The sequence below is a fragment of the Chenopodium album genome, chromosome 22, assembly GCF_948465745.1.
Source record: "Chenopodium album chromosome 22, dcCheAlbu1.1, whole genome shotgun sequence".
In the NCBI taxonomy this organism is placed as follows: Eukaryota; Viridiplantae; Streptophyta; class Magnoliopsida; order Caryophyllales; family Amaranthaceae; genus Chenopodium; species Chenopodium album.
The window spans coordinates 7449156-7477116 of NC_137855.1; the positions used below are offsets into that span (position 1 = coordinate 7449156).

Genomic DNA, 27961 nt, shown 5'->3' on the forward strand with positions numbered 1-27961 from the left:
ACTTGTATATGTTTAGATCAATTACTGACTTTTCCTATTTCCTATTCTATTGTCTTATTTTAAACAGAATTCTTTTTGCTTTATGCAATCTTTCATTTGTTTATCTTTGAGTCTATAATAATTAGCCAAAATTTTATTTATTTTCTAAGAGTATTTGGTTCACACATTTTAAAACTCTGTATAAGTGGTTGCTTGGTTGAACATAGGAAGTGTTATTTCCTTACACTTTAATTTGTTAAGGAATTCACATAAATTGTTTCAAGTAGTTGTTTGGTTGGTCTCTCTATTTTGGTTTAAACATTTCACATTTGTATAAGTGGTCGTTTGGTTGAACATAAAAAGTGTTATTTCCTAGCATCTTAATTTGTCTAGGAATTGACATGAATTGTTTCAAGTTGTTTGGTTGGTGGTAAGTTCAATATCCCATGGGAAGTTGCAAATATCTAGCTAGGAAGTTTAGATAAAATTGTAAACAACTTCTTTTATTTTGTGGGAAGTAGAATTTCTTAGTTCATATGAGTGATTTACAAGTGCAACTTTCTATAATTTTGTCAACCAAACAACTTCTCATGTTTTCACTTTTAATGTGCAAGTCAACCATATAAAAAATTAGATACTGGTTTGAAATCAAACAAACTCATAATCTATTTTCTGGTAAGTACATTTACAAGAAAGAAACTTTGAATTTTGGAATAAGTTGACATGCATAAATGTATCTATTTCTATAATCCAAAAAAGTGTTTGGATTTGGCCGACTTAGGAGGTGTTTAGTAATTGGCTTTTGGCTTTTGGCTTTTTAATTAGGTCAAGCAGTCAAAAAATATGTTTGGATGTTGGCTTTTTAAGCTAGCTTTTCCACCAAAAGCCAAAAGCTAATAAGAGTAGCTTTTTGGATTGGCTTTTGGCTTGTTGGCCAACTTTATTACTAATAAACAGCTAACAACCATTAATAATTTTACCAAACACTTTTATAAACAGCTGACTTAAACAATAACTTAAAAAGTCAACCCATACAGCTAATACTTCCAGCTAGTCAAGCCAAGCAAACAAATCAACAGCCAACAGCTAACAACCGATTGCCAAAAAACCCCTTCGCATGTTGCTATCTACTAGGTGCTTACCAAGGATGTGGAACAATTACTCCATACCATGGCTTTTAGTAATTCCATTTTATTCTTAAAAAAAAGGGGAGTGCAAAAAGAGAGAGGGAAAGAGGTAGAAGAGAGAAAAGGGGAGAAGAAAAAAAAAAGTTGGGATCATAGAGGAGAAAAAAGCAATTATAATAAAAAGCTATAATATTGTTTGCGGCTTTATATTTTTTAAACATAGCGGTTTCCAGTCCCTCCTAATTATTGTTACGGGGGATCGAATACGGGTTTTTCTACCAAGTGTAGTCCCAATCACCACTAATTATAATTAGTGCGTTTTTTTTTTTTTTTGAGTGCGGTTAATAAACCCCAATAGAAATAATTACCCGTAGAGCCGTAGAACTATACAATTTAGCCGAGTAGAAAAGAAGCCAAAAGAGCGTCCTTCATCTTCCCCACTATTCTCCCCAAATTGAAGAACTGAGGATCAATTTATCAAATTCAGAGGAACGAAAATTGGGACATATTCAAACTTTTCCAGAAATTGAACTCAATCATCCACTAGGTAAGTGTTGTTCGTCTTATATTCTTTCATTTCTTAACTCTTTCGGATTTGTTTTGGTTAATTTTTACATTGTTTTGATTAATTTTGCATCAGCATTCAGCAATTTCATATAAAGTTTCAGAATTTGATCGAAATAATCTTGTTAATTTATACATTGGCAAATTAAACACAATTATAGAATTTTTTCGAATTTAATTTGGTTATTCTTACATTAGCCAGCTCAAATACACTTTCAGAATTCTTTCGAGTTTATTTTGATTATAATTCATACATTGGCAAGCTCAAGTAAACTTTCATGATTCTTTTTAATTTAATTTTGGTTATTTTGAACATTGGCAAGCTTTAGTTAGAAATTCGGAACTACTTTGGAAGTAATTGAATTTTGTTCTGGTTATTTTATGCATTGTCAAGCTCAATTAAACTTCAGAATTATTAGGAATTCATTTTAGTTGATTTATGCACTGGCAAGCTCAAGTAATTGTTCAAATTTGTTTCGAATCCTTGGATAGTTATGATGTTGGACGGTTTCATGTAGGTTGTGATAGATGTCATAAGTTAATGAGCTATTAGAGGATATATGAAGTGTTAGAATGGATGATCAAGTGGGTATTCCTGATGATTTGCGTTGTAAGAGGTCGGATGGTAAACAATGGAGGTGTACAGCAATGTCTATGCCGGATAAAACAGTATGTGAGAAGCACTACATTCAGGCGAAGAAGAGAGCAGCGAATTCTGCATTACGAGCCAGTTTAAAGAAAGCAAAGAGGAAATCTATGGGTGAACCTGGAAGTCCTGTTTATATGGAGAGTAGAAGTGACGACAACAACAAGGAAATGTCACTACAAGTGCAGGATTTTCCTGTTTCAGGTTTACCAAACAATCCCAAGGATCGGATGCCATCCAATGGAGAGGATGATATGCAAACAGACTTGGATCTTTATGATCAAAGTCGAAGGTCTTACACTCCTTATGGCATAGAATCCTCAAGGAACATGTCACAAAAGAGCATTGATGATGGTGCTATGGTTACTAGTGAGGTAGAATATCTTTTCTTTTAATTTGTTCTAGTATCTATTATTATTCCAAGAAATAACCTATTGGTGGCCTATGTTATTCATACTTGGCTACAAGTGCCGGACATGGCCAATTAATGAAAGTTTTGCTCATAATGAAGTGTCTAAGTGTCATATCTATGTCCGAGTGCCGAATATTTGACACTTGTGCTTAAGGTGAAATAAAAGTCAGGCTAACATGTATCTGAAAAAATTCCTGTAATTTCTGTAAATCCTGCTGCAATTTTATTAATATAGAGAAACTATGCTTGTACTTCTAAACATTTCTTGATTTTCCATGCCATATATTCACTCATCACTGTCTTTGCAATATTAAATTCCGTGTTGCTTTCTAGGTTCATTCTGATGCTAGCACAGATTCTACAAATGACACTGGTGGACTTACTTGCCATCAGTGTCGAAGGAGTAACAAAGTTTCAGTTATTTGGTGCCATAAATGTGATAGAAAAGGATATTGTGAAAGCTGCATTAGTACATGGTGAGATTAATGTGTTTACTCTCTTAAATGTTTCTAGTCCTTAATGGTGTTGGTGTATGACTACTGACTAGCCACACTTGTGTTAGTTATGCAAACATTTCTTTGGAAGAGGTCCAAAGAGTTTGTCCTGCATGTCGTGGCATGTGCAATTGTAAGGTGTGCTCCAGGGTGGATAATTTGATAAAGGTAAAATGTCAGCTACATAGCATCTATGATATTGCATCATTTTATTGTAACATTTCTAGTTTATTTGCAAGTAAACTTTGGTTGTTGTAACAATTCTAGTTTATGTAATTGCAAAGGTTAACTTTTTCTGTTGTTGCAGGCAAAAATCAGGGAGATACCTGTACTGGACAAGCTACAATACCTCTATTGCTTGCTATCTTCAGTGCTTCCTGTGGTTAAGCAGATCCACCAGCAACAGTGTGCTGAAGTGGAATTAGAGAAGAAGCTACATGGTAAGAAGTTTATTGTTTCACATTTTTGTGTCATATATTTCGGATATTATCGTTGCTAAAGTACATGCTGTTTATTTTTATATGGATGTGTTCTTCAGGAGCTGAAGTGGATCTAGAGCGGACGAAATTGAATGCAGATGAGCAGATGTGCTGGTACTCATGATATCTTATATACTCGGTTTGTTTTGTGGAAATTGATGATCTAACAATTTCTTTCAGAAACTACCTTATATATGCTGTCCAACCTTTTCTAAGTATGTTGTGGTCTTGTGGGTATATAATATATGTTAATTAGGTTATGACTTTTATGAAATGGTATGTTGGTACATATAAGTAACTGAAAACGTCTTCTGTCAGTGATTGCTGCAGAGTTCCAATTGTAGATTATCACCGGCACTGCTCAGTTTGTTCGTATGATCTTTGCCTCAGTTGCTGTCAAGATCTTCGTAGTGAAACTCTGGCTGTTGCAAAAGATGATGTAGTGGACAATTACAGCTCTGAGAAAAATCAATTGGGAGAGGTTCTGAAAGAGCATCAAGCTTCACCAAACCATAAGCTTTTGCTCAGTGTGAAGTTTCCTGGTTGGAGAGCAAGTATAGATGGTAGTGTACCTTGCCTTCCAAGGGAACATGGTGGTTGTGGTTGCTCTTATTTAACTCTTCGGCGAATTTTTAAGATGAATTGGGTTGCTAAACTGGTTAAAAATCTAGAAGAAATGGTTAGTGGTTGCAAGGTTAAAGACATCAGTAATTGTTCAGACTCTAGATCACTTAGCTCTAGGTTCCTTGAATGTGCATCACGTAAGGAGAGTGATGACAATTTCTTATATTGTCCATCAGCTCAAGACACTAAACTTGACGGCGTTGTAAACTTCCGAAAACATTGGGCAAAGGGTGAACCTGTCCTTGTCAAGCAGGTCTGTGATGCTTCATCAAGCACATGTTGGGACCCTATGGTTATATGGAGGGAAATTTGTGAATCTACTGATGAGAGGATGAATGATGCTAGTAAAATGGTGAAAGCTGTTGATTGTCTAGACTGGTCTGAGGTATGCTTTCATATTTAACTGGTAAAGATATTTAATTAGCCAATTGAAACATGACTTCATTTGCAAACTTTCCTCAAATGTTAACCAAATGCAATGCAACATCGTTAGCTTGATAAGTCAATTTGTTACTTTAGGTAGTGTTATCTTCACTACAGTAGAATTTCACTTATCTTATTTTATCTGATAGTGCTTGTCTTATTAGAACTTATTAGACATGAAACATGTGAAGATAATGTGTAGAGTATGGAGCCAACCTATACCATCTGAATTTTATTTACTTGTGGTCCTAACTTATATTCCCATCGTCCCTATTTAGTTGATACACTTTTCTTATAAGACATTCTTCTTTATCTTGCTATAATTGACGTGGATCCTTTTTTAGTTCTCTCACATCACATTTTACCTGTTATCTACTAACCATAGTAAATTAATACCCACAACCCACTAACTATAATTAAAAAAAAAAATACTTTACTACCCGCTAACTGTAATAGAAAAAATGCCCACTACCATTCATCACACAATAATATGAAGTTAATAAATATGTGTGAAACTTTGTGCCGTTCAAACTTCAAACTATGTCAACTCATGACCATACTTGCCTCTTTTGATGATAGGTTGATATAGAACTTGGGCAATTCATGAAAGGATACTCAGAGGGGCTTCTTCGTGAAAATGGTAGCCCACAAATGTTGAAGTTGAAAGACTGGCCATCACCTAGTGCATCTGAAGAGTTCTTTTTGTACCAAAGGCCTGAATTTATAAGTAAGGTGCCATTTCTTGAATTTATCCATTCAAAGTGGGGGCTTTTGAATGTTGCTGCAAAACTACCGCATTATTCCCTGCAAAATGATGTTGGGCCTAAGATATTCATCTCGTATGGACTATCTGAAGAGTTAGGTAGAGGTGACTCAGTGACTAATCTTCATTTGAACATGCGTGATATGGTGAGTTTCTCATACTTTAATTTTTCCGTTTGTTCTCTGAGTTTAAGGATGAGGGGTGATTGTGTAGTCATTGATCTAAATTATGGATAGTAACCCAGAAACACCAGGATTTCTAGTATTCTATTGTTCTCTGTAGTTCTAAATTCCTACTTTACAATAGTTTGAATTCTTGGAAACTAAATATACCAGAACTTTGAGGACTTGCGAAATATGTACCGCACCCAGTTTTCTCTTAACATCAAGTTAGACACCAAATATTATATATTTCTTGCAAATAAAATCAAATTTATGTATCTGTTTTCATGGTCATGATGCTCAAAGTACGATCAAGAATACTAGATAGAAAGAGTCATCATTTTGTGTTGCAAGTTGTCTCTTCCCAATGTCTACTTAGAGACAAAAGGTTAATTTGTCATGCCTTGTAGAAAAATGGACTGCCTTAGCTGTCATAGATATCCTATTAACCATTTTCTGTTTTTTAATTTTAAATTTTACATCCGGATAAATGATATAGTATTGTTTCAGCAATTGAAGTTTACCATAGAAATTTTCTTATCTAGTTTTCATCAATCTAATCTTAGTTTCTAGTAATGTTGAATAGGCAACAATCTAGATGGGATCATAATTGCTTTATTATATTATTTGAGTACGATGGCATTGTCAAGATCATAAACAAGTTTGATTCCATGGTTCATGAATGATTCTTATTTAAACTGATGTAAATCGAAAATAAACATAGAATATTTCAAGTTCAAGAGTATTCTTGAATCTGTCTCATCTTTTCGCTCTCCTTCAGCCTTTTGTGTTTGAGATGTTTCTTACTTTGGTAGTGGCAATGTTTCTTGAATTTCCTTGCAGGTATACCTCTTGGTGCATTCTTGTGAAATAAAAGTCAAAGAAAACAATGCCAAGATACAGAAAGCTTGTGAGGAAAGTCAGGTGCAAGATTTTTCTGGATATCCATGCAGGGACTTAAATGAAGAAGTTCCAGTTAGTTTACCCGTTGATGGAGATGATGGGGAAAATGTAAATAAGGGTAAGCTTGATATAAATTTAGATGAGCAAATAGAAGATACCGAATGCCAAAAAATCGATCTTGGACGTGAGCAAATGGAACAAGGAGTGATTTCCTGTGACAAATATCCAGGGGCCATTTGGGATGTCTTTCGACGGGATGATGTTCCAAAGCTAACTCAATATCTTCGATCCCATTGGGAGGAATTTGGAATGTCCAATACGGTAAACATTGATCTTTTGAGAAATTACTAGCTATAAATACTTTTTTCTGATCCTAATATTCCTTATATCTGGAATCTTAGGTTACTAGCCCTCTCTATAGTGAAGCAGTGTATCTGAATGATCACCATAAACAAAAGTTGATCGAGGAATTCGGTAAGTCTGCTGGTTCATTGAGGAATCCTGTAATTGAGGTTTTTGTTTCTGACTTCTTTGTATGTCTTTAACCTAAACATAATTGGAAACTGCTGTCAATGGCATTGTATCTTTGTTGTTTCCCATCCAATAGGTTGTTATTTGTCTCATTGTGGTACTTTATACCATGTTTTGGCTTCCACCAGCCTCTTTCTATAGTTAAGTTTCATGCTTTTGAGATGTGCATAGGACTGAGAACATCTATCATTTAGGAAAATCTGCCCATATTGTAATCACTCATCAGGGATTGCTCTTCGTTTGTGTAAAAGTTAGATCTAGTCGGCTCAGGGTGTTGATAGAAAATTTCATTTAGATCTAATCGGCTCAGGATGTTGATAGAAAATTTCGATACCCGGTGTGTAGTTCAGATTATTTCTGGTGTCAGGCACTCAGGCTGTCCATCTAGCTTCTTTCTGTGATCATGTTCACGCAGTTCTTCCTAGCTTAGTCCTTGTATGCGTGATTGTGGCTCTTACATTTGTTTCTGCTTGAATATTTTAGTGGACTTGTTATATCCTTTATTTTATCTCCTTGTATTCTCCATCATTTTTCTTATAGATTGCTAGATTTATATAAAATCCTAGGGTTCCATAAAATATTCAAGTGATCTGTCTATATTTCTACTCTGGTGTAAACCATATGTGGCTGTCTTGAATTAAGTAACTTATGGTCAATCTGATGCTCTTACAATAGCCTCCCCTCCCTCTTGTTACTTGCTTTTCTCTCTAGCTCAATGGTTCATAGGTTTGTTTCAACTATGCCTTTTCTCAATTTCTTTTATTTCTCATGCTGTTCATTTGTTATGAGAGAATCTTTACTTATCTGCCAAGGTGTAATGGTGTTTATGTTTTACCACTACAAAATACAAATTTTGTGTTCTCTAGTCATTATACAACTGTACTTGTGGAACATATCTTTGCGATATTCTGACCATTAAAATAGCATGATTTACACAAATTCTCTATAATTTGGTGTGCTAGTTAGAATACAAATAAATAACTTGGTTAATAATATTTTTTTAGGGGTTGAACCATGGTCATTTGAACAACACTTAGGCCAAGCCGTGTTTGTTCCTGCTGGATGTCCTTTCCAAGTTAGAAATCTTCAGGTGAGTTCATTTGAATACTTGGTACTAGTGGGAGATGCTGTGGTCATGTCAATACCTAATTTCATTCTCTTTCTTGCTGACCTGATAAGCTGCTAGTTTCTACCTTATCATGCTGGTATTTGCCTCATTGTTTAACAATGGTTGATTTTTGTATCCTGGTCCTGTCTTAAGCTACTTTTGTCAGTATGATTTCTTTGACAATAATATCTGTCAAGTATGAATACTTGCTTATGCTTAAATGGAACATAATCCGATTTGTCTGCATTATCACTTGTCTTTTGTTTAAGCCTGTAGCAGCTTATATCGTGTCTATACGTGTTTCTTTGGCAAATAACCAGACTTTATGTCCAAGACTTTTTATTTGGGAAGAGCAATGAAGTATATTTTAGAGTTAAATTTCATTAGGTGCTTATCATATTCCCCTTTCATGTCCATGATAATTCAAACTATCAGTTTATGCTGCTATGCTTTAGTAACAGAATGATTTTATACAGACAGAGTAGCCAATAATTAGTCATAATAATCAGCAGAGGTGTATGAGTTGATTGAGTTCCAATGTTTGACCTCTTTTTTTTTTTTTTTTTTTTTTTTTTTTTTTTTTTTTTTTTTTTTTTTTCAGTTCCAATACTAGTAAGTTGCAAGATGATATTGAGTTTTTATACTGACTGTGAGATGTTTGTTATATTCATTTGGTGACTTTGCAGTCCACAGTTCAGTTGGGTCTCGATTTCTTGTCACCTGAGAGCTTAGAGCAGGCAGTGAAACTGGCAGAAGAAATTCGCTGTCTTTCAAATGATCATGCAACAAAGCTACAAATGGTAGAGGTAAACTATTCTTGACTTAGTTGCAAATAAATTTTGCTATTATGTAATTGACAAGTAAGCCACTCTATGTCAGTGAAGGTTTCTGACTTGCATCTTTTTGCGCTCTCAGGTTGGAAAGATATCTCTATATGCAGCTAGCTCTGCAATCAAAGAGGTGCAGAAGCTGGTTCTTGACCCAAAGTAAGCGGGATCCTTAAATTTAAAATTTTAAATTATATTGTGCTCTATTTTTTAATCTAGAAAGTGATCGCAACTGCGGTGAATTCATGTGGATAATCTACCTGTGACCCTGAAAGTTTATTCCATTCATGCTTTGTCTATGTGTAATTCAGAGCATGTGTGTAATTTACTAATTTAAACTTAATTTGTTGTTATTTTGCTGCAGGCTTGGCCCAGAGCTTGTGTTTGAGGATCGTAATTTGACTGCAGTGGTTTCAGAGAATCTGGAGAGAATGACAAAACAAAGACAAGCTGTCTGTGCATGAACTAATGTATATTCACATCTTGGTAACTTCTTTCTGTTTGTATACATTCCAATTCAATTTTGCTTATTGATTTTTTTTTTTCCTCTCTCTCTGGATCAGTATGTACTAGACTGGCAGTTCCTTTTTTTAATGTTTAAATGGGGAAGGCAGTTCCTTTTTAAATGTTTGAATGGGGAAGAAAAGAAAAGTTTCTATACACAAAGTGAATTTATTGTCCCTGCACAACACAGATATACCTGTGTATAACCTATCCCAAAAAATGAATTTTGGCTATACCTGTTACTGTTGTGTTCAGGAAAAAAAATCATCCATCCATGGTATCAGAGAGCAAAGTTTGACTATTTTTCCCCTTTTTATTACAAGTATACATAAATTTTCAAAGAGAAAAATTTTCGTATACACCCAGTTTACAATAATATTTTTGTACATCGAAGAGTTCTAAAATAACTTTTAGCTAATTTGGGGTAACTTTTAACCGTCTTTAGAACCTGACATGATTTTAATGATTTTAATGACAAGGTTAATAACTTAGGGCCTAAACTGAACTGAACTGAACTGAAATGAATATTTTATAAGAGAAGGAAATTAGGAGCTGAACTAAACTGAGCTGAACTGAATTTCAACGTAAGAGAACAGGCCCTTAATATAATTACTTTCACTCACTTAGATTTGATTTTCAGTCCTAAAGAGAGCGACTTTATCAATAGAACATTTGTAATTTTTATTTATATCAGGGTAACCTTTACTTATATGAGGGTAACTTTTGATCATTTTCAGGCAAGATGGTAGGAATTTTTTATTATTAATTTAATAATATGAGGATAATTTTGATCATTTTCAGACAAGATGGTAGGAATTTTTTATTATTAATTTAATAATACTTTGTGTAACTTTACTATATTACCTCAAGTTTAGGACTCTTCAACTTCTTTTAATATAATTTTTCTTCAAATATAATGAGACTTATATGCGGTGTGCAAAATTTCATATGCAAAACCATAATCCTATAAAACAAACGTGTTATATTATAAAGATTATAAATAGATGCTTTATAAAATATACTTTCTTAGATACACCCAGGCATGTTCCCGTGGGGCTATAACCTAGTATCCATAGCATAGCAGAAAACCCCAAATAAAGTTTGCGCATTGTTCTTTTCTTCATGTTTTGCTGCAATGCCTTGAGTCCTGGACTTAATAGTGAAGTTAATAAGTGACCACTGACCAGGCTGTTTTGGATGAAGTATAAAGGGAGTAGTTCTTCATTTTACTATCCAAAGTGTAACTGGAATGTGCCTAAAAGCCTTCCTGCTTAATTGTATAAACAAGGGAAGAAAGTATGGACTCCTGGTTCTGCTCATGCACTTCTGTCTGTAAATGCTAAAAAATTAATCTATGTGAAGTTTGAGCCATAAGATTGTTTATGAATTTTTTCATACAGCATAACTCGTGATTTACTGCTTCATAAGTGTATTATTTGACATGAATTTTTGTAGCTGTCTTTAGAAGAATTGCTTACACTGGGACATTGGCTAAATGAAAATTGTGGAAGCTAATATGTTAACATGTTAGCTTTTAACATGTTTTAAAAGGGTCAATTCTTGATTGGATCCTCTATTTGGGACGTTTAGCAGAATGATGTTTTGCATAATTATTGCCCTTATTTTAAGTCTAAGATAGATTAAAAATAACATTCACTAGGTTCCTTTTTCCTTCTCATAATTATGACAATCGTGAGAGATGGCTGAAGGAGTGAAGGGCGGCACTGTGGCACCTATTATCAGGATACCAGGATACATATGTATTGAATACCATATAAAATCCTTAGTAAAGCCTAGCAAAATGATTCTGAATTCTGTACACTTCGTCTTTCATATACTCCGTAGTAACTTTTTGTTTGACTGTGAGTGTAGCTAGATTAGTTCTTAAACCACATGATTTTAACATGCTTCCATGCATATGTTATGAAGTTAGACTAAACGAGGCAGCAATTTTGTAGAAGTCTTCTTTCACTTTTTGCCATGCTGATTCTGGAGCTTGTGCGTTGAGTGTGTATAGCCTTCCATTTTGGGCACAACATACAGTCACATTATGGCGATGAAACGAGGGGCTTTCAACCCTAAATTCTAACTCATAATAATTTATTTTTTTCAGAGAATCCCCTCTCAGGTTTGATCTCAGCAATGTAGCCTTCACATCTGGACGGCGAGTGGGAGCAGTTATTGTTCTGATAACAGCTTCTCCTACCTCTTTTGGTCCACCAAATGCTTCGATCCTGTGAACAAAATATGATTCAAAAACCAAAATAGTTCCATATTAATATAACTCACTTAAAATTCTGTTTATTTGACTCAAAAAGTTAAATGTTCCTATAGCAGTAAATGTTGAACTGTTGATTGTTACAAATATATTAGAGAAATTAGTGGTAGTAGTTCAGGATAAGGATCAAAGGAACATAGTTGATGATAAGTTAGATCAGCACGCGTACATGTTCCTCCCAGAGTAATACATGCTATTGGTTTACAATGTGCTTTAGCATATATTTTGTTTAACTATTGTGTTTTCTTTGTCGTTAGTACTGAGTCGCTTGAGTATAAAGTATCCCAGGGGTAGAGTGTTGAGACTAATAGACCATGCTTCAAACTTAATTACCTGAAATCTGGAGAGACTGGTGAAACAATGACGCTGACGTTAAGCTCACCAGTCGAGCCAGGAGGACCAAAGGCGACGACTGGTTCATTCAAATTCCTTTTGCGACGTTTATCAGAATTGAGTGGAGGGGGATCGAGTGACCTCTCCTGTTCTGCCCGCTCTGCTGCTCGATAGAATAATGTTTGGTCCGCCACCCATGTAGCTGGATAGATGAACTCTGTTTTGTCCAGAAAAACATTCAATATTCAGTCTGACTGCTATTTAAATTCATTTTCAATAGTGGCTTCAAATAAAATATAGATTGCATGTATGACATGAACTTTTGCTAACCAAATCCTTCATCTGGCTGAATGCAGCGACTATATCCTCCTATTGGATAAAGAACATCTAGCTTGAGATTACGCCCTGTATCTGGTGAAAGTCCGAGGAGAAAGCTCGTGATTCCTCCAAAATTAGCACCAATAGCCACAAAAGAGGCTGACCCAATGCCTATCACAAGCCGTCGTTGAAATGTCGATGCGAGTGGTGCAAATTGCTCGGCAGGTGAATATTGGGTTCCCCTCCCTTTCTTGTCACCGGATGATTGAGTAAGATATATTCGGTTCCGGTTGGACGATGTTGTAAGGTAATGGTAGGGTTGCTGCAATGCCATTCTAACTTATAAGATCTCTATGACTATGGAATGTGTTTTTACTGCTCTGAATTAAACGAGTTCTGATGAAAATGTGCAACAAATCGCAAGGAGAAAGTTCCCGGTGTGCCTTGCCTTGTATGAGATAAACAGATAATGTTAACTACTTTTGGTGGGTCGTTTTTAGTGGCTCTCGTTTGTTGTTGTTGTGTACGTTGAAGCTCAACTGAGTGTCGCCCATTCAAATAGTCACGTCACTAATTATATTGATGCGCTGCTTTTCAAAAGGGAAAAAGTTCTACACATTTCGTTTTATTTTATTTAACACGGTTTTTTAGCTAATTTGATAATGTATATTCGAGAGGAAAATTATTAAAACCTGGAATTTTTGTTAACAATATTTCATGCTATTATTTTTTTTTTTTTAGATAAATAAATCACATAAGTTAGTCATGCGTGTGTGAATTTTGAATAGTGCTAAAATCATATTGTGTCAATTAAAGAATGGATGAAATTTGAAATTTTAGGTAATGAAAAGGTTGTTATGAATAACAAATCTCAGAAATTTGATAGAGTGCAAAATTGAACTTACATGTTTGCCTTTCCTTCGGGAAAGGGAAATAAATAGGCTTCAATTCATGACACAAGGAAATTCCCAAAGTTAACAATCACTTCATCCCACAAGAAACTTGTGTGGTGGCATTCAGCTTGGAGATCTCTTTTTTTTTTTTTTTTTTTTTTTTTGAAAGAAATTTAGCTTGGAGATCTGAAACTTGTTATATCAAATCACTCAGATATGATAAAAAGATTTGAAAGTGATAGACAGAATAGTTAAGGTAAATCAGAGATAAGAGAATATTATACTTCCTCCATTAATAGTTAATTGCAACAAAGGAATATTTAATACCCTTTTGTTGCAATTAACCATTAACGGAGGAAGTAAATGAAATTGCAAAATAGTTTAAAATCATATCATTCTTGAAATTTTGATGCACATTATGGTTCTAAATGAATACAAACTTAAATACAGTGAACACTTTGTTCATTGATTATGAATATGCTGTTAAATTATGAAGATATATTCATATCATCAAATAATATAAACAGTTCGAGATTTTATTGCCTTTCATCTATCATTATGCAAGTTAGACATTGTCAAATAGGTTGGCCTTGTGATGAATTTTGGGCCTTTTACCCTATTACAGGTCAACAATTTAGATTTGGAGTTGAGGTAAGCATTGTACCACTCACAACTAAGTCATAAGCACGAGCAGATGGTGAAGCTCAAACTTATGACCTCAAAGTCACAAAATGAGTTCTCCACCATCTTCATTAAGCTTGATTGGTTCGCAAACCTAAGTAACTGGCTTAAAAAGTACAACTAAAATACCTCATCCAAGATAAAGAACCCCCGATAGAGGCCAACTTGTCAATAAACATATCAAATCTACAGCTACTCGATGACAAACAGCATAGAGCATCTCAGCTATTACTATCAATCTATCAAACAAAATTTATTATCATCCACAGCTGGATACAGTAATCAATAAAAATTGCTTATAAAAAAGTTTCTTCTATCTATTAGTGTTTAGAGGAAGAGGCTAGTTACAATCCTAGATGAATAACAGCAGGAAAACATCAGAGTTTACAGGTCCTGCACAGTTAAACCATTGATCTCATGCTCTGGCAGCTTTTGCTTGCATTTTTGCCCGGATATGCGTACTTGAAAAGACGATTGAGTCTTCTTCCCAGTCAAAGCCAAACAACTGAGCATGGTGATCTTGAAACTAACAACATACTGAGCAGCACTATCATGAGACCATGAGACACGGAGTAGCACAGTAGCATATATGATGAGACTATGAGACTACACATTATATATCACCCTAAGAGTTCTTCCATCATCCCCTGTTTACAAAACAAGATTTTATGTTCAGTTATTCTCTAAATACAAAATGTTTAAAACCCAAAAAAGGTTGTCTTACTGTCCAGCTACCTGAAACATGTAATGCTCAGCATCACTTCGTTTGAGGAAGTGGATTGAGTGACGTGCAAGATTGGTATCTCGGTCTCCCATTGCTGTCACACCAATATCATCAAGGACTCTTACTTTAATGTAGGGATCTTTTGGTGGGACCATATCCTGCCACAGAAACCCACTATTTAGTATCCACAACTTCTTGAGAGTTCATGTGAAGGAGGAATGTTCAGATTTTGCAGTCCTAAGCAAGAAAATGATGAGTAGAAGATAGGGAGAAAGGAGAATGGATGCGTACCACAGTCAAATCAAGGCCATCCATGTCCCTCATATACGATTGTAAAGCTGAAGAGTGGCTCTTAAAGTAACGCTTTTCTGGATCACTTAGCTTGTGCTCAATTTCTTCAGGAAGCACCCGCCCAACCTTCCAGCTTAGGTTCTGTATAATTTCAGATCGGTTGTGCCTGCATTTTTCAGAAACTGATAGTTGAGAAAACAAATGATTGGCAGGATAGCTAAACATCAAGTGAGAACAGGATCGTAAGCTATTACTTACACATATGCCATTAGGCAGCGCTTGTTGCGTAATAGAGAAAGATGATGGATAAGCATTCCAAAGTGGTCAGCATTTCTAGCTGATTGAACATCCAATCCTTCATCTTGCATTTTCCTGCCAAACGATCGGGTTTATTAGTACACAAAAGTTCACAAGCATAAACTAGTGTAAACACCAACAACCAAAGCCTTAATCCCAAAAATGGGGTCAAGAATAAATTAGTATAGACTGCCCAAAATACTTAGTTTCCCATTTTGCTACATATTTCTGTGACACAGCATTGCGAGTTGCAACGGAAACCACTGGTGATCATCAAGGGTAGCATATACGTAGAACAAGCTAAAATAAGGTACTTGTCATCCAGTTGAATGGATTATCGAAAAGTTCAGGAAGGAAAGTACAGTAGAGAGCTGATGAGATGTTTCTCAAACTCAACACAAATTCGCATAGCTTCTGGGACAGCATCAGTACAGTAGTTGTTTAATGGTGGTTCAGTTAAGCAGAAACAGATGAATGGCTTGTTCAAGTGCTGAAGGGAATAAAGAAGCATGGCAAGAATGTGCCGAGGAGCAAAACCTTTAGGAATTAAAATCAAAACTCAACAAAAACAAAGGGAAGCTTACCTAGTAAGGTCGTAAAATTGACTGTAGTGCACTGCACATTCTTTGATTACTTGATTAAATAAATCATCCTGGTGAACACAAGAACAAAGTTAATGGAAGACAAAGCAATTTCACCAAAGTAATTTCTATCATAATTTCGACATTTTCTCTAACAAATTCTCTCCATCCTCTTTCGGTATCTCAATTCCAACTTTAACATCTACTCTTAATTTCCTTCCCTTATACAAATGGGAAGCTAAATATAGATTGCACAAAGGGTAGATTATCTACAAACAAGTACTTCATATAAAGGAGAAAGCTCACATTGAATCGAGTAAGTTGACCCGGTTCGGCACAAGCAAGCTCTTTCACAAGCTGGCTACCCCTTCTACCATAAATTTCTGTACCCTCCATTAGAGCTTATCCTGAAATTGAAACACATTCTAACAATTATCAACCTAAAACTAATTATAGTTCTCCTAAAAAATTGCAAATTGAAAATTCGAGATTCCATTTATCTTCAACACACATCATCCACGAACAAGACTTCAACTTCCAGAATTACCAATTCACAATATTGTTTGGTTAGATTTTGGGATTTTACAATCACAATTGGAAGATTAAAGGGTTTTGTTTTGCAGCAGATTATGAAATTAAATTCTTCTCGCTTTAGAGTGTTATAAATGAATAGCAACATGTTTAACTCAGAATAATCAAATTATAACTAACATATAATTCAATAATCAATCCACCTTGAAAGAACCCTAATTTGAAAAAATTGACGATTAACCTAGATTGTGAAATTGATATTCAATGTTTCAATAAAATAAAGTCTTACCTCAGAAGCTGCTTCAATGGAGGAAAGAAAGCTCAAAATCCGCTTCAATGGAGAATTCAGAGTATGCAAGATTGAAGAACACAGTGAAGAGAAAATGTTGTTGTGTATTATAGTAAGAGAGTAAGAGTGACCGCCCAACCCAATTTGAATAATTTTGCCCGGATATGAGCTCGCGCTTGTTTTATTTCCCGTGCTTAATTCTTACACGATAAGATACGGGGGCTGCCTCTCCTATCACAGGAGGGGTGAGGTGAGGATTGAACCCAGGTCACTCTTAGGGGAAATAATCCTCTTTCCCGTACTTAATTAATGAAAAAAAAGACACTTTTAATTACAAAAGAGATTAAGCAAATCCCACCATCATAATTAGTTTAGTGTAAGAATTGTTATCTCAATTACGGAGTCTTGCTTGTTAACTCGGATGAGGTTGACCTGTGAAAGGTATACTATAGTAAAATGTTTTCTCTTTACCTATCAAAAAAGAAAATAAAATTAAACAGATGTCAATAATACCACTATACACGTAGCCTAATCATAGTAGTTTGATTTGCCTAAATACACTTCCTCAACTTGAATCAAATCAGAAACTTATAAGACATCCCTTAAAGTTAAAGCTAGCAAAAAGTGGTGTCATGTTGTGCGTATACGTGTTTGGACTTGTGTTCATTTCTTGTACTATTGTGCACAAAATCCATTTTTGCGTCGTGTCAACTTCGTGTTTTCTCTCGGTATTTTCATGTTAACGTTCACGCCATCTCGATTTCAATCATATCAAATATTGCCAGTTCTATCAAAAATAGGTCATCAGCCAACACAACTTGGCCTTCTTTTTGCTGTTGTTTGATTACCAATGGGTAATTAGATGGGAGAGGGATTGAGCATTAAGGGAGAAATGATGTTGTACACTCTCTTGAATTAAATTTATATTTCCGGCCATATGGAATTATGGATCGAATAACCAGTGTCAATAATGCATTGAGTGGAGCTACAATTACCATCAACTTTGCTAGTATGATCATTGTCCTTTGTTTTTAGTTTAAATAGAAAACAAAAGGCTTGAATAAAAATTTATAACGAATAATTCTCCTATCACCTTTACAATTTGTAATTTGACTAATTATCAATAACGAGGATTTGATTTTAATTATTAAACCATACTTACTTTGACCGGAAACTTTCCCTCAAAATATACTTTGACCAGAAACTTATTAAAAACTATACGGTTAGTTATAATTTGAAAATGATTGTTTGTAATGTACCTAATAACATTTTTATTGTAATGTTATTGAATTATGGTTTGATTCAAAGTAATAAAAATCAATGATCAAATTTAAATAAGACAATAACAATATAAAATGAGACGAGTATTACGTTTTAGGTGCATAATTTATCGTCCTTTTATCTTCCTCTTTATAATCTAAATATCGAAATATACTTACATATGCTATAACAGTAATACAAACTTCCAAGTATTACTCCGTACTTCGTAAAACTTAGGTAGTTGTAGATCTAGATACGAGTATATGAGTATAATATCCGTGATTCGGTACAAAATATAAAAATGACATGGGGTTGCATGTAAAAGGACCGACCGAAAACTATAGTACGTCTTACAATATATTGGGACCTCTGATTTGCTGAATGTGGTGTCATTAATCTGATAACTACTTCTTTAAGCAATGTAATGAATCTGCCACTACTTACATGCGTATGATACCCGCACTTCGCTTGTTACTTGCCTTAACTTTCTGCCTTAGCTTATCCCCTTAATTCTTTCCGTGAAACTTTTGCCATGCATATACCCTGTTGTTGATGCCTCCACTACTCATTTTGAAATTAATTGCTAAGTTAATATAAAAGAGTATTCTTAGCTGCTACTAGCCTACTATGCCGTAATACATTAAATTAATTCAGATACAAAATAATATTTAATCTAGTAGTAAGGATTGTATTTCACAACTTTGATCACTATGATCAGTCTTCACTAGAGGCAATTTAAAGGTGGAGATTCCCTTATCCTTTTCCTCCACTCTCAAGGAGTCTTGTCTGCTAACCTGAATGGATTGGACCTAATTAAAGTTGCGGTGCAACAGAACGTTTTCACCTAATTTAATACTTCGTAATAGATATTAATTCAATTAACTTATGCATATATATCTTCAAAAATCAAAAAAAAAAAAAAAAAAAAAAAAAAAAAAAAAAAAAATCTCATGCATATTATTGCACACACTGTCACACCTAATCGTTAGATGTTGTAATTGTCTTTGATATTGTTTCGCTTCTTCTAGTGTAAAGCGTGTAACTTAACAACATCATATACTTTTAGTTTGTTCGAGACTCCTTTTATCAAAGATATAATCAAGTAGACATTGTATATTATGAAATGTCACATTATTTTTAAAGTAAAAAAATGCAAGAATATGGAAAAGTGTGCCTTTGGAGTAATTCCAAACTTGATTGAGAGAGTTGCTACTTGCTAGCCTAGTTGTGCCATTGTGCGTCGTCTGCCATGCATAAATGGACTAACTTGTTCCATGCGTAAAGCCATGTCAAAGACGTTCACCCAATATCACAAATGACGATGTTTGGACTTAACTATCAAACTAAGCTACGTCCTATTGTGCCCAAAATAAGAGTATTTATCCCATGAATCCCATCATAATTCATATAAAATACAATAATACATACATGTTAATGCAAAAGGTTAACAAATGAATTTTACTAAATAATCTTTACAAATAGTAATGAAACCAGCAACAAACTTGTTGTTAAAGACATACGTAATTGGCAGATTTATACATAATGACGTAGAACAACAAATGGTAGAACCGAATATATTGTTAAGTGGATTCAAATCTTATCATGTGGGTTTATTTTTTCTTAATATTGTTTAAGTGTTGAAACACAAGTTTACATTGACAATAAAAATAAATTTTAAAAAATTTAATTCAAGTGGGTCCAAGTGAGCCCACTTACCTCAATGTGGCCCCATCCCAACAACCATACTCAAGTGAGTTATGAGGATTATTTTGTATTCTTAAACAACATATGAAGTCCTCTACTCATGATCTATTTGTTTTCCTTCTTCATACCCTAACCCTACCTCTATGTTGTATAACACCTCTTCTCTATGGTTTATCTCCAAGCAAAGTAGGATTTAATTATGTATTCCTCTATGGCATCAAAGTCTTTGATCATAACATTATTTCACTTATTAAAACTGTAATACTACACTTTATGTTGGTTCACAGTTCACACGCTGCCCCTTCCTCCCAAATTGATTATGTTACACACAACCTATATAGTTAGTAACATCAAATTGATTCCTTTTTTTTTTTGGTCATTTTTTAAGAATTCAACAAAAAACTGTGACACGTACGCATTGTGTCAGCAATCACATTATTTGACACCTCTCTTAATCAACCTGAATCTAAAGCAAAGTGAGATGGTTTACCTTTACTTTTAGATGATTACATTCCATAGACAACTTATATTTTCTCCACTTTAAATTAATTGACAATTTCAACTATCATCTGTTATTTAATTATTTAAAAAATATCATGTGAGATTTTGTTAACTTCCTCTCAATGCATAATTTCAAGATATTAACTTTTATAATTTGTAGAATTGATAATTAGAGTTATCTAAGCTTAAATTTAAGCGCCAACAAGCATCCATGATATTGACGATTAAAGTTATTTACGGTTGAATTTAAGTGTCAACCAGCATGAGCGATAAAAGAAACAAACATGCCAACTAATTGGAACAAAGCTTATGATCTTATTATACTTCTTGAAACTATACATAAACACTCTATGTGGTTCATAGTTCACATATTGTCCCTCCCTCCTCCTACCTCACCCTTCCCTCTATGTCAAGTTTGAATAGAGCTTGTTTGACAATGTCTTTTATTGTTCTAACTAAACCAACCATTACCAATTTGGAAACTCTATTAATAGTCTTACATAGTTACATCGGCACCTAACCTTTACAAACTAAGAACTAACCTATAACACATTAACACCCAAGATCTCCTAAAAAAACTAAACCTATAACCTTGATTAAGAACTAACCTATTACACCCAAGATCTCATTTCCAAGTAACATATTCAATTCATTTGGAACATACAATTTCCATCCTACACACAAATGTAATTTTGTGCCCTCTTCCATTCATCCACAACCCCAAGGCCCCAATATCACGTTCATGCCACATTTTATCGATTATGCTATGTCCTAGATCTTAAACCAACAAACTAACTACATTGACCAAAAAAACCTGTGTAGCTTAACAGAGATTTCTAACGTTGGCATGAATACAACGATGCTATGTCTTACAAGCATATCTTAACCCAGAACCTCCCCAACCCTGTACCACTCCAGTCAAATTTGATTCCAAAACTATTGCACGATCAAGGAACAACACAACCATGACAACACAGAGTTTGCTCAAAAGTCAGCAACTCTATCAGCAGTCAGGAGTCTCAGGACATAGTTAGATGCTCCCTACTGCCAGCAACTTTAACAGACAAAGGAAGCTCAACAATGATCAAAAAATAATTCTTGACCTCTGAGGACACCAAAATTTACACAATCAGGAGCCAAAAGGCGAACATCAGTCACAAGCTACAAGCAAAATTCCTACAGAGTAAGTGACTGATGCAATATGAACATGAAGCTGTGAACTATTCACAGCTGGAAGGTAATGGGGAACTTTAATCGATTATATTTAGACAGTCCTAAACCAACAATGTTGAAAGAAAAACTACGAAAATTTGTAACAAATTATTACACTTATTAACTGTAAGAGACTGGTATAAAAGAAATTGTCAATCAGCAGGTATAAAAGAAACTCTTTCTGGCCTTTTACCTGTGTTGAGACATGCTATTATGAACAATGCCAGTGAATGAATGACATTTTGAAGAACCAAGAGCAATGGACAATGGCTTGCTTTTAATTCTGAGCTAAAAATTCCGGCTTAACTTTCAGCTTCCCTTCTCTGCTGTGATCTGCAAACTCAAGACTACTGACCGCTCTAATTTCATCCTAGGACTTTCCTTGCTTTTTGTGCTGTATATACAGTATCAGCAATGTTTATCGGTCATAATCAAGCAGCTGTAAATTAAAGCATGCTTGGCCATATGACTTCATGTGAGTCCCAGAAATTACACTTCTAACACTTCCAATGAATTCTACAGCAGATAAGTGAGAGGTGGACTTTAAAATGGGATCAAAAAACTCGTCAAAGTAACACAAGAGCTCTACTACGTAAACATCTCCTTTGACGAGGCTGCAGGTGGAAAGGAAGTTTCTGGAAGCCCTAACAGTTCACGAGTCATGGCAGTCTTCTCAGTTGGGGCAGCATTGGTCAGAATACCTGAATCCCCATTACAATTTTCATCAATTGATGCCCCGACCTCAAAATCCATAGCGGGGGGGTACACGGAGCTTTTGCTGCGTGGTTGACGAGTACGCTTTGACTTTTGATCTAATGTAGTAGACGAAGAGCGCTTTCGACTATGCCTTACTGGGCTCAAGAACCCAATTTCAAGAGCTTCAAGGGCTTTGGTTGTTAGTGGACGGTTCCTAGTGCTTTGCCTTCTTGGTTGTGGGTCTAATGAGTCTCCAACCTTGTTAACAGGCCCCACAGCAGAACTAGATGGGGGAATCTGCGCAGCAGAAGAGCTGGATAAGGGAATCTGCGCAGCAGAAGAGCTGGATGAGGGAATCTGCACAGCAGAAGAACTGGATGAGGGAATCCCCACAGCAGAAGAACTGGATGAGGGAATCCCCACAGCAGAAGAACTTGATGAGGGAATATTTTCTCCTTCGTGCTGCTTTACTTTGCCATCACACTCGGGTTCAGAAGAAACCTGAGGCAAGTTTAAGTCAATAACTGTCTGACTAATAGGGTTTGTTTCATTTTCCTGGGAAACATCGGACCTAACACGGTAGCTTTGGTCCTGATCCTGGAGAACATTTTCATTGGGATGTCTTGCAGCTGATTGTTCCATAGATATTACTTGCACATTGTCAAACTGATTCACACCAGAAGGAACGGCATTGTCATCTGTCATCACAACTCTAGAAGCAGCAGCCTTTTTTTTCTTTTTAGCTGGCAAGCTCAAAACACAAGTCAGATCCGCCTCAACACAAGAAGCTAATTTCCGTTTTTTTGTGACAGAGCAGCTTGAGGGGCCTGATTTTAAACGACGGCTGAATTGATGTTTAATGGTTCTTGACTTGTGGTCTGTTGGTAGATTGGCATCAGCTGGCTTTTTCAGAGGTTCTAAGTTAATGCTGCCTTGTTCGCTTCCACCAGCAACACTCTTTGATTCTTTTAAATGAGCGTGAAGAGCTGGGCTTTGAAGACCATTTCTCATCGTATCAGTATTAACATCCGATTTCAAATCAGATTTTCTGGAAGAAGATCTTTTAGCTTCATGAGGTAAACTCCTCAGTCCCCTCACCTTAGATGGGTTATCTTCATGAGCCAGACTGGTGTCAACTACAGTGAACTTGAAAAGATTTGAAATTTCTGAGGAGACTCGAGGCTTGAGGTAACAGTGACGCTCATGGTCAGAAGAATCTTGATCATCATCTGATTTCACTGCAATGGACCACCCATTTTCTTCTATCTTGGAGCTGCTAGGTTTAATTTCATCAGTTTCCAGCTCAAGAAGCTCTGGATCACTGGCAACTTTTGCTAGAACATCACTGATGGAATCAAAATAGTGATCTCCCTTTGAAAGCTTCCTTCGTGAAAACTTCTTAATCCCGGGCATAAGAAAAACCAAACTGTTCTTTGTGCTAGCATAACCATCACCCCTAGGCTGCTCAGAATGCCAACCCCTTGCTAACAGACGAGGCCAAACAGCTTCCCAGAAGAGATCATTAGATCTAGCTTTGCTAAGACGGAAGTCTCCTGTCAGATACTTTACTATCTCAGCACAGGTTAGAGAAGAACAGGCCTTGCCAGAAGGAATTTCAGGTCGATTAGCGAGTATTTGGCTATTTTTTGAACCATCCAAGATAAATGTCGTAAGATCCTCCTTTCCCTTCCCAATTCCAACAGCTTCTACTAAACCATGGATTCCAACCAAGGCTTTGAGTGAGAAAACATATTCATCTAAGGTTGTCCTTCCCTCAGCAAATGCCCTAGAAACCTGACAATAGTTCATATGGATTTTTGTTAAGAGCAGCAAGATAAAAGAAAAAAAGAACAAACATGTAACCAATCAGTGTCTACAGATCCATCATTATAATTTTACAAGTTAAAGAGGTATTGCATGATCTTAATAGTTTGGCTATAACAAATGCTAAAATGAGATGTTCAGTGAAGCTAATAAATGTTGAGAAATTGAGATGCATAAAATAAAAAAAAAAAGGAGGTGATGTGATCTTTTCTACTCTCAGGCTGAATCACATCATATTCCGATGTCTTTTGCTTTCTGTTCTTTTTGTTGTGGATATACTGCCCTCCTCTAAAAACGAAATTAACAAATAGGATAAAGACTCCATGCAACTATACTCCTTGTACTTTCAAGTAAAAAAATAGCAGTAAACTAGTGGAGTACCTCCAACAGATTAGTTTTGGATTCTTCAGAGAGACGAGGAGCTAAACGAGCAAAGAGTTCATGCTGCCTATATCCTGTGAAAAATCTATGTCCAAGTACACACTTCTTGTTCCTCATCTTTCGACACTCTGACCATCTACGATATCCTCCAGACCCATAAAACCTTCCATAATAGTATGCCAAAATTTGTCCCATACCCTTGCTCTCCATGAACCTCGACACTTGGAGAAGATTCTTTCCAAATAAATACAACCCAAGAAGGAAGCTATCAGCTTCAAACTCACTCCACAAAGCACTTGATTGACCAGGGACAAGCCAGTATGTTTGTTTCGGAACCTCAACTTTGACATTTGGCTCTTCTGTTACTGAAGAAATCTGGCTAATTCCCACATTCTTTTTAGACTCCAAAAATCCATTTGTGTAAATTGCATGAGGATCATTAGGGCATTCCATCCTATCCTTGATTATATAAGCCTGATTACAGATCCACATCACTGGTAAGGGGAGTCCCATTAGAAAAGAATGTGAAGAGTCAGTACTGCCTTTTGATTCAGCTGGATTTTTCATCAGCTGACGAAGTTCAGACTTGTTTTGTAAAGACGGGATTTCCGCCTGGTACTCATCACCAACTCGTGGATGCACCAATGGTTCTCCAAATATGTCATTTGAATCAGGTGAATCTGGAGAAAGAGATGAATCTGAAAGCGTTTCAGGCGAGCTTTTGTCCACTTGATCCAGGTGACTTTGGTCCATCTACAGCAGGAGTTGGGAAGGTTACCACATGAATATCGCAAAAGGCAAAACAAAATGTGGGGAGGGGAGGCAACATGTGAGTGGTAATCAGGAAACAAAATCATTGAAACAATTTTTCTCAATGTACACCGATATCCAAGAAAAAAAAAATCAAAATACAAGTACAGTCTATTTTGAATACTCAATTCGATAATTTGATGCAGAAATTCATAGGCTAACCAAATTCATTTATCAAATGCAGAGATTCCATAGTTTCTGTCTTCAGGCATTCAATCAAAGATGCATGTTCTTAAGACTGAACACAGAGGAGTCAGTTTCAGCTCAATTATAGTAATAGCACAACACTTGCAAGAAATGGACCAAATTCGCTGTAAGAAACAGCTGTATACAGACCAATTTGCAAATAACAAATGGTAGCAAATCAACAAAAAACTATAGAAGAGCAGAGCGCATGAAGATCCTGACTCTACTTAAGTACATTACAAACCGCTTGGGTACTAAATGAAGGTTATAATGTACATTGCTCCAACTCTTTTACCCAACTCACAATACCAACATTGAGATATAATTATTATAACGTGATAGTTAGAAACTTAGGTTTCAACAAAATACAAATGAGACTCCATTAACCTATCAATTTCTGATATTCGGATCCACACCCATATGCAGGCCTTTTACGAACTCAATCTACTATGTCACTTCAATAGTCATGCCGCTTCCTAAATGATTTATGCATAATAAAACTGATATAATATGATCAAGTTCAGCACCTAAATGGCTAAATGCATATACATATACAAAGTATATAGTAACAATTCACATCATGAACCCTTCTGATCTGACATCTGATCAAGATATGTTTCTACTAGTCTGAAGTCGACGAGGATACATTCCTAGAACTCAACAAGCTATACTGAAGAACCAACATAAGACACATTCAGAAAATTCTTAAATAATGACCAAATCAACACACACAAAAATAAAGAATAAAATACACTTAACACATTCGTGATTTCTTGACATTGAACTTTCAGAGGAGAAAAATCATGTAGCAAAAACCTAATTGTCACCACAAATTCTCTATTTTCTGCTATATCAAATCTGAATATCAATCAAACCCCGTCCTTACAGTCCAGAACGATAAGCCTCGGGACGACTCGACGACAAGTCGAGAAGTTCCAAGCTTTCTCTCTCCACCTCCACCTCCCAACCATTCTCTATAGTAACACACACGAACAGAGAATTTCTCTGCTCTAACAAGCAGAAAATTGACAGCAGAAACCATTTATAACGAATTAACAACACCTACATGTAAACCCAGAAACCAAATTCAACCAAAACCCATTAAACACTTCGATATCACCAACCAAAATATACAAAAACCCAACATTTTTAGATCCATTATTTCTCCAAAAATTTGCACAAAAACCACCTAAACACGTAAAACAAGCATAACAATAAAACATGTTCACACCATAAAATTAGTCACCAACAAACTCGTACAATTTTAACTTGCAAAAGCAGCACAATAAACAAGCAAAATAATAGCACAAAATTAACAAAAAAACACCACATACCCAACAAATAATCCTAGAATTTCAAACAAAATATGTAAAAATAATACGTGATCCAAGTTTTTTTAAACCATATAATATCATTAAACAAAAAATACCCAAGAAAAAGTTACAAATAACACTTACATTAACACTTTTCACAACCACAAATATACATTTCGAGTATAAACATTTGCATTGACTATACCAAATTACAAAACAAGATTAACAACATCATAAAAAACGTGAAGAACCAAATTTGAACAAATGGGTATTTTGGATTTTTATTTTTTTGGAATAAAAAACTTTGATTAATATTCTTAAACTTTCTTGTAGGCTAAAAAAACAATAAACCAAACCAAACAACACCTTAAAAATAAAAGAGTACCCCAAAAACTAGAGAGAAAAGGGTAAAAGAGTTTACCATTAAACAGTTGAGAGTTGTAAGCTTTGTTTGTTTGAGATGGGGAGTTTACAAAATATTTTTGAAGGGGTGGGTCGAAGAAGAATAAGGGAGCCAAAGTCTTCCTCTTCTCTCAACTTTGTATAAGAGGAGAGAGAAAGAGAGAGGAGAGAGATTGAGAGATGTATTGTGTTTATGAATTTTTTTTTTTTTTAATTTTGTATTTAAAGAGAGTGAGATGGGGGTATTTAAGTAGTTTTATTATGTATGTTTTTGGGTAGTTTTTGAGATATGATATGACAAAGTTATAGTCTTAAAAAAAAAAAAAAAAAAAAGTTATAGTCGTAACCGTATTTGTTGAGAGAGGTTTCGTCTAATTGAGGCCTCACCCAGCTGGTATCCAGATAAGTCAGGGTTTGATTAGCTTTAAATTACGATACATGATCGTATAAATATGAAATACGGGGTATAAAACTTGTAGTATACTTGTCGATTTTTTCATTCTTGTTAATAATATTATGGCCAACCAATTGTCATATAAGGGATATTATTGACATTTTGTTAAAAAGTTAGGAGATAAGTAGAATTTAAATACAATGGGCTTGATTGCTTTTTGGTTTTAGTTAATTTGGTAAACCAAGGGTTAAAAATAAGTTGCAACATAGCCAAACAATAACAAGTATATTAGGCTAAAATAAAATATAAATAAATAAATAAAGAGGCTACAATACTAAATTTCTAATTTAAGATGGCCCCAAAAAAATGAAAAAAGAGTTAACTTACAACTTTCAAACTATGGAGTCTATGATAGTATCACAATCAGATACTTGTATTCAACAATTGTACAAATCATAAAGATTATATGGTCATTTAAGCAAATTAGTTTTAAATGACCTCTAACTTTAAATGTGAT

At 35.1% G+C, this 27961-nt stretch overlaps 4 protein-coding genes across 5 annotated transcripts; 1 reads left to right on the forward strand and 3 right to left on the reverse strand.

The window, feature by feature from the left end:
• The first annotated feature begins 1493 nt into the window (after positions 1–1493).
• Positions 1494–12650, forward strand: LOC145604858 (E3 ubiquitin-protein ligase JMJ24-like). Of its 2 annotated transcripts, none has more exons than XM_081660834.1 (15): positions 1494–1653; positions 2189–2690; positions 3062–3204; positions 3291–3390; positions 3530–3662; positions 3761–3815; positions 4020–4710; positions 5328–5657; positions 6516–6896; positions 6977–7049; positions 8111–8196; positions 8901–9020; positions 9130–9200; positions 9406–9527; positions 12513–12650. In XM_081660834.1, the coding sequence occupies exons 2-14, from the start codon at positions 2244–2246 to the stop codon at positions 9503–9505; spliced, it is 2730 nt and encodes a 909-aa protein (XP_081516960.1). In that variant the 5' UTR covers positions 1494–1653; positions 2189–2243; the 3' UTR covers positions 9506–9527; positions 12513–12650. The 2 variants fall into 2 exon arrangements, with proteins under 2 accessions (XP_081516960.1, XP_081516959.1); XM_081660833.1 differs by having other exon boundaries at positions 9406–9511; positions 12513–12648.
• LOC145604859 (psbP domain-containing protein 7, chloroplastic-like) lies at positions 11132–12808 on the reverse strand. The gene is made up of 3 exons (XM_081660835.1): positions 12487–12808; positions 12157–12373; positions 11132–11779 (listed from the first exon to the last, which is right to left on the reverse strand). Exons 1-3 carry the CDS (start codon positions 12806–12808, stop codon positions 11467–11469), a joined length of 852 nt encoding a protein of 283 aa, XP_081516961.1. The 3' UTR covers positions 11132–11466.
• A 1406-nt stretch (positions 12809–14214) lies between these two features.
• On the reverse strand, positions 14215–17011 carry LOC145605904 (uncharacterized). Its single transcript, XM_081661969.1, has 7 exons — positions 16762–17011; positions 16248–16348; positions 15945–16012; positions 15322–15435; positions 15064–15229; positions 14784–14930; positions 14215–14695 (listed from the first exon to the last, which is right to left on the reverse strand). The coding sequence occupies exons 2-7, from the start codon at positions 16335–16337 to the stop codon at positions 14669–14671; spliced, it is 612 nt and encodes a 203-aa protein (XP_081518095.1). The 5' UTR covers positions 16338–16348; positions 16762–17011; the 3' UTR covers positions 14215–14668.
• A 4453-nt stretch (positions 17012–21464) lies between these two features.
• On the reverse strand, positions 21465–27253 carry LOC145604967 (uncharacterized). The gene is made up of 3 exons (XM_081660964.1): positions 27070–27253; positions 24340–25092; positions 21465–23928 (listed from the first exon to the last, which is right to left on the reverse strand). Exons 1-3 carry the CDS (start codon positions 27070–27072, stop codon positions 22027–22029), a joined length of 2658 nt encoding a protein of 885 aa, XP_081517090.1. The 5' UTR covers positions 27073–27253; the 3' UTR covers positions 21465–22026.
• Between the last annotated feature and the right edge of the window lie 708 nt (positions 27254–27961).

Coding starts and splice junctions, on each gene's coding strand:
- LOC145604858 (XM_081660834.1), top strand. CDS start 2,244: ATGGATGATCAAGTGGGTATTCCTGATGATTTGCGTTGTAAGAGGTCG. Junction 4,711..5,327: donor ATTGTCTAGACTGGTCTGAG/GTATGCTTTCAT, acceptor TTTTGATGATAG/GTTGATATAGAACTTGGGCA. Junction 8,197..8,900: donor TCCAAGTTAGAAATCTTCAG/GTGAGTTCATTT, acceptor GTGACTTTGCAG/TCCACAGTTCAGTTGGGTCT.
- LOC145604859 (XM_081660835.1), bottom strand. CDS start 12,808: ATGGCATTGCAGCAACCCTACCATTACCTTACAACATCGTCCAACCGG. Junction 12,374..12,486: donor TCAGCCAGATGAAGGATTTG/GTTAGCAAAAGT, acceptor TGGACAAAACAG/AGTTCATCTATCCAGCTACA. Junction 11,780..12,156: donor CCAGTCTCTCCAGATTTCAG/GTAATTAAGTTT, acceptor TTTTGTTCACAG/GATCGAAGCATTTGGTGGAC.
- LOC145605904 (XM_081661969.1), bottom strand. CDS start 16,337: ATGGAGGGTACAGAAATTTATGGTAGAAGGGGTAGCCAGCTTGTGAAA. Junction 16,013..16,247: donor GTCAACTTACTCGATTCAAT/GTGAGCTTTCTC, acceptor TGTGTTCACCAG/GATGATTTATTTAATCAAGT. Junction 15,436..15,944: donor CAATTTTACGACCTTACTAG/GTAAGCTTCCCT, acceptor ATCGTTTGGCAG/GAAAATGCAAGATGAAGGAT.
- LOC145604967 (XM_081660964.1), bottom strand. Junction 23,929..24,339: donor CCAAAACTAATCTGTTGGAG/GTACTCCACTAG, acceptor AACTATTGTCAG/GTTTCTAGGGCATTTGCTGA.